This window comes from Hemitrygon akajei, chromosome 17, assembly GCF_048418815.1.
Source record: "Hemitrygon akajei chromosome 17, sHemAka1.3, whole genome shotgun sequence".
Taxonomy (NCBI): domain Eukaryota; kingdom Metazoa; phylum Chordata; class Chondrichthyes; order Myliobatiformes; family Dasyatidae; genus Hemitrygon; species Hemitrygon akajei.
The window spans coordinates 6249628-6260227 of record NC_133140.1 but is presented as its reverse complement, the minus strand read 5'-3'; the positions used below and the strand labels follow the sequence as shown (position 1 = coordinate 6260227).

At 40.4% G+C, this 10600-nt stretch overlaps 1 protein-coding gene across 1 annotated transcript; it reads left to right on the top strand.

Annotated features, from left to right (window-relative positions):
- Positions 1 to 1846: 1846 nt before the first annotated feature.
- Positions 1847 to 10272, top strand: LOC140740940 (glutathione S-transferase A-like). Its single transcript, XM_073070580.1, has 6 exons — positions 1847 to 2083; positions 2288 to 2353; positions 2576 to 2681; positions 6267 to 6385; positions 8825 to 8913; positions 9961 to 10272. The coding sequence occupies exons 1-6, from the start codon at positions 1916 to 1918 to the stop codon at positions 10091 to 10093; spliced, it is 681 nt and encodes a 226-aa protein (XP_072926681.1). The 5' UTR covers positions 1847 to 1915; the 3' UTR covers positions 10094 to 10272.
- The last annotated feature ends 328 nt before the right edge of the window (positions 10273 to 10600 follow it).

Below are 10600 nucleotides of genomic sequence, written 5' to 3'. Positions count from 1 at the left end.
ATTTATGTATCCCTATGGATATTCTTGGAATGCTCTTCACTTCCCATTCAACAAGGGTTAATTCTCAGTCTAGATTGTAAAGCTAGAGTGAGGGGTATATGGAGTCATAACATTACAGGTTGCAGTGGAATATATCTCTGATGCTAATGGTGGGACACAATTTTAGAACATTGGCTCAAAACTGGGCCTCCATAAAGGATAAAAATAAATAAATTCCAAAGCCTCCAAGTGTTGATGGGAATTAGAGTTTGCATGGATACATGTATCCAATTTGCCTTCAGTCTACTTTTTATCATTTGTTTATTTTACTTAGAGATACAGCACAGCAACAGGACCTTCTGGCCAAACGTGTCCACATCGCCCAATTACACCCATGTGACCCATTAACTTACTGTGTTACTGACACAGGTTACTGTGTGTCTTCGGAATGTGGGTGGAAACCCACACGGACTTGGGGAAAATGTACAAACTCTTCACGGATGGCACTCGCTGGAATTGAAATGCATATTGGTTGTTACTTCAGTGTTTGCTTTTGAATCTCTTTTCATAAATTCTATTGTATTTGTTTATTTTCCTGTAAATGCCAGGAAGAAAATGTATCTCAAGGTAGTATACAGTGACATATACGTACTTTGATACTACAAAGTACCAAACTTTGAATTTGATGTTAAGTCTGTTGTTGGTTCAGAGTAGTACTTCTCCCCTTGGCACCTTAGAAGGATATGTGTGACAGTGAAGCAGCAGAGATGAACACATAATCCAGAATGATATTATACCCTGTTCTGAGGATGCCGCACATCCTTAGGACCAAACAGCAAAAATCAAAGAGCTATCTGCTGTCTTGGACTTCAGTAAAAAAGAGCATGCCAATATTTGATTATCCTCTCTTGTAAACCAGTCCGTACTTTGGGATAGCACGGTAGCATAGTGGCTAATACAATACTTTACAGTACAAGTCCCAGGTTCAATTCCTGCCACTGCTTATAAAGAACACACACCAAATGCTGGTGGAACACAGCAGGCCAGGCAGCATCTATAAGGAGAAGCACTGTCGACGTTTCAGGCCGAGACCCTTCGTCAGGACTAACTGAAAGGAAAGATAGTAAGAAATTTGAAAGTAACAGGGGGAGGGGAAAATGCCTAGGGGAGGCCCAGGGAGAAAGAAGGGACATTGGCCTCCCGTCCAATGATCCTTTCCCTTCTCCAGCTCTGTATCCCTTTTGCCAATCACCTTTCCGGCTTTCAGCTTCACTCCAGCCTCTCTGGTCTTCTCCTATCATTTTGCATTTTCCCCTCCCCGTTACTTTCAAATCTCTTACTATCTTTCCTTTCAGTTAGTCCTGATGAAGGGTCTCGGCCCGAAATGTCGACAGTGCTTCTTCTTATAGATGCTGCCTGGCCTGCTGAGTTCCACCAGCATTTTGTGTGTGTTGCTTGAATTTCCAGCATCTGCAGATTTCCTCGTGGCTGCTTATAAGGAGCTTGTACATTCTCCCCGTGACTGCGATGTGTTCCTCCGGGTGCTACGATTTCCTCCCACAGTCCAATGACCTACCGGTAAATAGATTAATTAATCATTGTAAATCCTGCCGTGATTAGGCTAGGGTTAAATCGGGGACTGCTGGGCGATGTGCCTCGAAGGGAGGAGCTTATTCCGCGCTGTATCTCAATAAATAAAAACATTTATCTTATAGACAATTTCATTAAATCTCATTATCTGGCGAAGTATATAATTGCATTTTGCAGTTTCAGTGAAGTGAGTGAAAAGGGCTGAAATATTTGCCTTCAACTGGTGCTACATCTGGGAGTTGAGGAAATCAGGAAACGGCGTCACCAATGTGAGGCTTGGAAGGGAGCAGCGTGATTATATAAAAGGGAATTGAAAAGCAGCTGCTCGGTATACTGAGACGCAGGCATGGCAGAGGATCTGTTCCTGTATTGGGGCTCCGGTTCCCCACCCTGCTGGAGGATCATGATTGCCTTGGAGGAGAAAAAACTGCAAGGCTATAAGGAAAAGTTGTTGTCCTTCGAGAAGATGGAGCACAAATTGGAAGAGGTTATGGCGATTAATCCCAGGGGTCAGGTACAGAGTGAAAATATGTTCCATATCGCGAACTCTTTCCGTAGACCGCTATATAGAACTGATTTTACTTTTCAATTAAGTCAGCGGCTGTAGAGCAGATATTTTTTTATCTACAATTTATTTTTAAAAATAAAAGTCGAAATGAATTCAAATTGGACTTTTGATGGCTTTATTTTAAAAACTGCTTCAACATTGTAATTGCAGTTACCCAGTTTCCGTCATGGGGACATTATCCTAAACGAATCTTTTGGAGTCTGTCTGTATTTAGAGGTAAGAATCGCCTCCTACTGCCACCTCCCAGAAACAAAACCAACTACAAACTTTGCTCTTTAAATCTCTAAACCTTTTGTTTCTCGGCGCTGTTGCCTTCCTCTGTAACGGAGAGGGTGGTGGAATGGTTGTCGTTAGCGAGGTATCAACTGAGTATCAGGCGGCTGTGTTTCCGGGCTTGCAAGGTCTAGGCGTGCTCACTCTGGAATTGTCTTCCCTCAGAACCAGTTCAAGTCTCAAGGCACACAACTGATTCCGGACTCCGGAGCTGAGCAGGCTTTTGTTTATCAGAGAATGTTCGAGGTTCTGACTCTGCAGGAAAAAGTTGGTAAGTCCGCCCTCCACCCCACCCCACCCCATGTGGCACCTGTTATGGTTTCATGTCACTTCAAAGCCCTGTTGCCAAGTAAGCCTAACTGACTTTAATCCCCAGAGCAATTATCCTTGTGTAAATGTTTTTGTGCTTCTCATTGCTGTGAGAGGAAAGAAAAAGATCGCACGCAATATTAAGCCAAAGGAAAAAAACATGAAAGGGAATTGTTTGGAAAATGCCTTGAGTTGTAGTTTGTCAAATCACTGATAAAATGATGAATGTCTTTCTTGTATGTTCACAGAGCTCAGTTTTCAGTTAAACTGGTGAATCTTGAAATGTCTATTCCTCTAGATATCTACTTCTAGTACTTGAGAGAATTTCTCCCTGCAGCAATTGTGTTTGTTGTTAACATACCTTTTTACCATCTTGTTTGGTTGTAAATGCAAAATATAACAAACTGGCTGTATATAGTCTGTCAGTCCTTTCCCTTGTCTTCCTTATGCTTTGAATATTGCAGTTTCTGTTTGAAGGAGATGGGTATTTTGGGGTGAGGCAAACATAGACTATTAAATATCCTTCTAGGTAGTTTGTTGCAGAGGTAGAGGTTGCAGGTTTGAGAGGTACTAAAATCTACAATGTAGATAGTTTTCTTTTTTTTAAAAAAAATTGTGCTGCATATTGCAAATGAAGAGAATCCAACTTGCATTTGCAGCCACTATTTTGTGTGATTCTGTTCGGTTTGTAGCTAGTTATGATTTTTGAAATGGTAATATTAAATATCAAGGGTGTGTGTGTGTGTGTGTGTGTGTGTGTGTGAGACCAGAATCCAGCCTTTATTTTGGGTGCTATCTCTATGGAACTTCCATTGTGTCCTTGCATTGATTTCCTCAGATGCTCTTGTTTCCACCCCATTAACATGCTTGTTAGTAGGTGAACTGGCTACTAATTTGTTCCAAGTTTAGGTGGGGGGGGGCAGGAAAATTTGGGGGTCTGCTTCACAAGTACCTTCACTCTACCTGTGACCATGTGTGTGATTTCCTTGTGGGTGCACATTTCAATTCTACTTTCCATTCCCATTCTGACATGTTGATCCATGACTGCCTCTACTGCATCGATGAGGCCACTCTCAGGTTGGAGCAGCAACACCCCATATCTGTCTGGATAGCCTCCAACCTGATGGTTTGAACATTGATTTCCCTAACTTCCTGTAATTTCTTCCCCTTTCCATTCTCTTTTTCCATTTTCCTTTCTGATTTTCCTTTTGACCCTACTCTTCTTGATAGCCATCACCTCCATCTGTGCCCTGGGGATTTATTTTTTTAATACCCAGATTCTATTTAGGAGTCCAAGAATGAGTTGTTGTTGCTTGTTGCTTGATGATCATTTATTTTAATGTTTAAACAAAGAAACAGATAAAGAGCATACAAAACTAGGTGAAGACAAAGAAATAAGATGGTGATTTTTTTTTTTGTTTTGCAAAGCCAGACACTTGAAAGGCAAATTCCTAAGGTAAGGAAGGGCCAATTAAAAGGTACACAGTCACAGCACTGTCATGTGCTAGTACTTGGCCAGTGAAAAATGAAAAATTGTGTAACTGCTTTCCTGCTAGAAGGTGGAGACAAACACCAGTTGTGAAAATTACAGGTTAAAAATGTTAGTAACTGCAATTTCAATCGTGCATTAATTCAACTAATACCTTTATTAAAAGCACAAAAATGATTCCAACACCCCTCCACCCCACTCCGCATCCCCCTCACCTGACTTTGCCTATCACTTGCCAGCTTATACTACTTCCCCTTCTCTCACCTTATTCTTGTTTCTTCTCCCTTGCTTTCCAGTCCTGATGAAGGGTTTTGGCCTGAAACATTGACTCTTTATTCCCCTCTGTAGATGCTATCTAATTTGCTGAGTTTCTTCAGCATTTTGTATGTTCCTCTGGATTTTCAGCATTGCAGAATCTATTGTTTCTTCAGTCTAGATCCCAAAGCATTTGGTTTGGACTTGTCATAATTTGTACCTCCCAGCTTGTATGTTAAGAGCTCAGGTTATTCAAAACTTTTTTTGTAATTCGTGTAATTCTGCATTGGGTCTTTTCTCTTGCTTTAACATTCATACCACTAACTGTGTAAGCCTGACACTGAACATTGCTCACACCAATTCAGCCAGGCTTGTCTGTGGTTACACTGAAAGAAGTCACATATTTTATCCCATAGGAAATGCATGTCTAGTGATGCCTGAATCTGAAGTAACACAAAATTCATCAACAAATCCAGATAAATGGCCTTGATCTAAATGTCTGCTATATCACTCTTGGATGCTGCCTGACCCTCCGAGTTCCTCCAGTATGTTGTGACACTTAATCCTTCAGTACTGTTTGCTTTCTGTGGAATTATTCATATTTCAGATTGATTTAGATACCTGGAAATTGCTTCCACCTTTTGAGTATTGCTCCATTACTCAATGAGTATTGATTAACATCTCATCCCATGCCCACCTTCAAATGTGATCTGCTAATCAACCAGAGGATGTTCTCTTCCATCAAACATCTGGTTGCCTCAAAGGATAAAGATGTCCTAGTTACACCCAGAACTGGAGTTCATACAGTAACAACTTAAATGTCAGCTTTACCCTTTCAGCTTTGCATTTAATCAGTAATGAGGTGCTGCTTTTAATGTTATAAAGCAAATTGACTAATATTCACATTCCCATGCTTGTATTCTTGAGGAACTTAATTCTAGATGCATACTGTTAGTGGATCACTTTCCATTTGGGTACTTGTAGTGTTGACAATGCCTCCAGTTTTTGGTTTTCAATAAATTACAACTCAAGCTCCAACTTTGATATTACTATGGCTGAGTGCACCTCATTGGCCTCAAGTACAATAATGCCAGACACTGTAGTCATGAAACCCTAGCAATTGCAACTGTTTGCTTCCCTCTTGCAAACCTGTTTGCAGCTCTCAGTTGCTGAATGTCAGGGCTTTTCATTGGGGTAAAAAAGGCAAAAATTATTTTTCTCTTTGTTATTTTAACTGGCATTTCCAGTTCTGAGCATATTTTGTGTTGGAAGATGATTTTTATTCCATTACTTGCACATACAGTCAGTCTGTCTATAAGAATCTTGTGCATATACAGCCACCCTCAACAGTTACTTTACCTTTACAGCCATTTACCTGTTCTACTTGTCACTTCCCAGCTTTGTTTCTCCCCTCCCTGCCCACCTGGCTTCACCTGTCACCTTGTAGCTTGTACTCCTTCCCCTTCTCAAACCACCTTAATCTGGATTCTTTCCCCTTCCCAGTTCTGAAGAGGGTCTCTACTCAAAGTTCTGGATTCTTGTTCATTTCCATAGATGCTGCCTCACCTGTTGATTTCCTCCTGTATTTTCTGCATTATTCTGGATTTCCAGAATAACCTTGTGTTTGAGTTACTTGTACATTATTTTATCGAGTTGCTTTTATTTATAGTCTTTGGAATTTTTGTATTTTTGTTTTTAATGCTACAAGAGATCTGGAGTAATAATCATTTTATTTTCCTTTACACTTGTACTGAAGAATGACAATATTGAATATTGAACCTGATTAACTTAATTTCCTTGCAGTGGCCATAGTCTATTACTTAATGAGGGTTCCAGAAAATGAGCGCCATGATTCTACTCTAGAGAGGAACAAGAAGGCACTGAATGCAGAGCTGAAGTTGTGGGAAGGATACTTTGAAAAGGTAAAGGGGTGTTTATGAAGAAACCATGAGTTAATTGCCTGACAGGTTTTGCTGCAGATGTATTGTATTTATCATTGAGTACCTGGATTTGACCCCAGATCCAATCTACATTCCAGATGCTGTTTGAATTTGGTTGATTTGATTTTCTCTGTTTTCTCTTCAATTTGATTTAAATCTGCAACGGGGTTCTGCAGCCCAAAAAGCAAAGGTAATTGGCTCCAATTAGTCCTGCCAGTAAGATGGTGGCACACTCAGATGCAATGGCTTTTATGCAGCCAACCAAAGATATTATTGTCCTTTTTTTAATTGACTTTATGATTGCAAGACACTGCTGGATATTAAGAACTTCAAGTACTGCAGCTCTGCCACATCAGTGTGGACTGGATGGTGTGGACTGTTCAAAGCAGTGTGCAGTCTAACAGCATTTACTCTTACCAGTCTTGGACATTTTTCTTGTGATCATCAGACCCTGTTTGACTTTGACAATGTGGAATGCTGCAAGTCTGGTTCACTGGTTTATTGATGGGACTGGCAGTGTGTGAGCTGTGTGGCCTTGGTTGTAGCACAGAAATGCTACACCTCGTGTTGCAACTGCTCCTTGAGGAAGCAGCATAGTGCAGTATCAGTGCTGTTCTCTAGTGTTTGCTCAGTGAAAACCAGTTGGATTGCATTTATCTGCAGACTCCTGTGGGCTTCTTGCTGACAACATTCATGCACTGAGGAATGTGGGCTATTTTATTTTTGTATGACTGTATATTTACTGCTGTCTCGTGTGGCTTGTGCTCGGTATGAATGTTAGTAGTGTTTTGCACCCTAGCCCTGGAGGAGTACTGTTTTGTTGGGCTGTATTCATGTATGGTTGAATGACAATTAAAAGTAAATGACACATGCAAGATAAACTGGTGCAAAGACATGCTAGCCTTCCAAATATCCCATATGCACATCTGTTCTATGCCTGTGAGTACTGTACTAATAAACACAGGAGATTCTGCAGACATTGGAAACCTTAAGCAATACACAAAATGCTGAACTCAACAGGTCAGGCAGCATCTATGGAAAGGAACAAACAGTTGACATTTTGGGCTGAATCTGGACTAGAAAGGAAGGTGGGGGGGAGAAATCAGAATAAAAGTTGGGGTGGTGGTTGGGGAAGGAGTACCAGCTGGCAGGTGAACCCAGATGGGGGGATAAAGGGAGGATGAAGTGGGGAAAAATGACTGTTTGATTACATTATATACCCATCATTAGTATGGAAATGTTTTACCTGTTTTTATTGGCCCACACAAGGATATGCTGCCCTTTAATATTGGCTATGTTTCAGCCGTCTCTTTAATTTTATAAAGCAAAATGTATTGGATTCCCTGGTTAAGATCATTGTAGTTAGTTTTGCAGGCCAGTGTTTTATAAAGTGAAATCAAAAACAAAATTTGGACATGCTTCAAGCTAAGTGTCATTGGAGAGGAAGGGATAATTAGTCAGAAATTGTAACATTCCTCTCCTGTAGATGCTGACTGTCTCCTGAGACTTCCAGTATACTTTGGTATAATGGCTTGTACTGGAAACATGAAATACTGTTTCAAAATGTCAGTTTAAATTTGTTCATTGCTATCAAGACTTTCTCTTGTTTGTGGCTGCAAATTGACCAGGAGAGCAAGTTGGTTGTTTAAAAGGGAACCATAATGGTAGTAATTGCCTCCAGATAAGTTCAATGCCACTTGCCCTACTGTCTGTCTGTTCCCATGTGTACAATTAATAGCTCTTGCCTGCTCTTTAAAAAGCACAAAAAGTACTTCTGGACAAATTTAGAGGGGGGAAAAATTCCTCTTTTATAGAGGAAAATCATGTTCCTAACAACTTTATCTTGCCTTTGCTATGTAGTAATTTTCTTAATGCTGTTATTGTATTGCTGTCCTTGGGAGTGTCATCAAGAGATTTTTTTTGACTTGTCATTCCAAAGTTATCTTGATTGGAAATATTTTGAATTCATCAGTTGTCTGAAAGATTACAACAATCAGAGCCTCAACCCTTCAACTGTTTGGCATCAATCAGATTGTGCAACTCTTGTTGCACAATGATCTAGAGAGTTGGTGGGGGGAGGTGGAATGCAGTCATTTTCCAACCAACACGTACTGATGCCTGGTCTGGTAACACCCAACCCTTGTATAAATGGCTCCTTCAGCTCAACTTGGCTTTTTGGTTGAATTATCAAGATTTGTGTTCCAGCAGTGCAAGTATTGGCCACATCTTTTTATGGCTCTTAACCTCTATTCTATTTTGGTTTTTAAGTATCTTTTACAGAATAAACTCAGTTCTGTGATTTACCATTTGAATTTCTCTGTAGGTAAGAAGATGTTGAGTTTTATTCTCTCCATTTTTAAATATCTGTCAGGGTACATTTTTTTTGGATCAATTGGACACTGAGTTTGCTTTCTCTTCTAGTTGCCTACTGATTCCCACATTGCAGGGAAGAGCTTCACAATGGCAGATGTAATGCTGTTCCCACAGTTGGCCTGTGCAATTCGCTTTGGGTGAGTGGAAAAATAGAATCAGCTTATTGATGTATTTTACCAGAATAGAAATTTCCTGTTTGCCGTCTCCAGTGTCTTTCAGTGTTTCACTGTCAGAGGCTTTTTCCCAGGGCTGAAATGGCTGCCATGAGGGCACAGGTTTAAGGTGCTTGGGAGTAGATACAATAGGGTATTTAAGAGACTCCTGGATAGGTACATGGAGTTTAGAATAGAGGGCTATGGGTATGCCTAGTAATTTCTAAGGTAGGGACATGTTCAGCACAACTTTGTGGTCCAAAGGGCCTGTATTGTGCTGTAGGTTTTCTGTTTCTATATCTACCAGTGTTCCAACTGTGCAGAAATTGGCATAGCTAGCTTGTGCACAGTTAGCTCCACTAACCCATTATCTCACTGTTTAGTTTCAGTAATAAAATGACCAAAATGTCAAGGACAGCTGTTCTAGTGCCATGAAGCCATTTCAAATCTGACATCTATTTGATGATTTGTCTTGGTTAGTGTCCCTCAAACAGTAGGCTCTTCCTGTACTCTGCTACGTAGCATTACCCTGAATACTCTGCTTGATCTTTGCACAAGGAAAACATTGGCTCTCTAGCACTTCACTGACAGACACTCAGTTCAAAGGGAACACCCAAGCCTACAGCAGAGCTGAGGGAGTGCACAATTCCCTTTCCTACTATTGGTCTTGTCCATTTTGCATATAAAGCCTGTTGCCTAATGCTAATTGCTGACCCTTTGAATATTATAGAATATCATTTCACTTCCCTTGTGCTAAAAGTTCTCAAATTTGTGAAAGCATAATTTGACTTAACATTGTCTCCCAACCATTCTTCATGATAATGAATAGTGGAGTTTCACTTTCAGATGGCACCATGATCGATAAGCTTTCTCAAATTGGACCAAATCTATATAGCAGACCTGGTTAAAAAGTTGTTCCAAGGCAGCTTGAGCATATGTCAAATTGTAGGAAGGTATATATCTAATTGGGGATCGATAAGTACCTCTGCCATAGTTTAACTTGCTTTCAATACTTTTCCTTTGATTTTCTAGGCTGTCAGTTGACAAATACCCCAAGCTGTTCAATTATTACACCAGAGTGAAAGAGCGACCAAGCATCCAGGCCTCGTGGCCTCCCCATTGGAAGGAGAACCCTCCAACCATAGATGTACTGAAGGATGTTTGAGGTTCTAGAAAGCACCACTGTCTTAACTTGTTAATTCATGTAATGTGTGGTGAAATGTTACTCCTGTTTGCCTTGGAGTTAGCAGTAACAATGCAGGATTGTGCTGTGCAGTAAAGGCTGTGACACACTGCAGGCTTATTTTTGTTGTATTAAGAGTTATTAAACTATTCAGAAATCTGTTTTGTATTTGTGTTCTTTTGTCTATAAAAATCAGCAAATGGGAATTTGGATGAGTTGCTTATGTACTGTAACCCAAGAGGACATTAGTCACTGGCAAGTACTTTATTTCTCATTAAGGGCAAGCCTCTCAAAATACCACCAAGGGCAATTGGGTAACTTTGGTGGAAAGTGAAAGATGCTGATGTATGTGTTATAACCATTAGACCAAGGTGTAGAGCCAGGCCATTCAGCCCATTAATTTTGCTCCACTATTTGATCATGGGTGAATTTATTAACCCTCTCAACCTCATTCTGTTGCTTTCTCCCTATAACCTGTGACAGCCTCGC

What these genes read in the sequence shown, in the direction of transcription:
- LOC140740940 (XM_073070580.1), top strand. Translation starts at nt 1,916, where the DNA reads ATGGCAGAGGATCTGTTCCTGTATTGGGGCTCCGGTTCCCCACCCTGC. An exon ending in CGATTAATCCCAGGGGTCAG is followed by an intron (nt 2,084 to 2,287) that starts GTACAGAGTGAA and finishes TTGTAATTGCAG; the next exon opens with TTACCCAGTTTCCGTCATGG. An exon ending in GCCTGTGCAATTCGCTTTGG is followed by an intron (nt 8,914 to 9,960) that starts GTGAGTGGAAAA and finishes TTGATTTTCTAG; the next exon opens with GCTGTCAGTTGACAAATACC.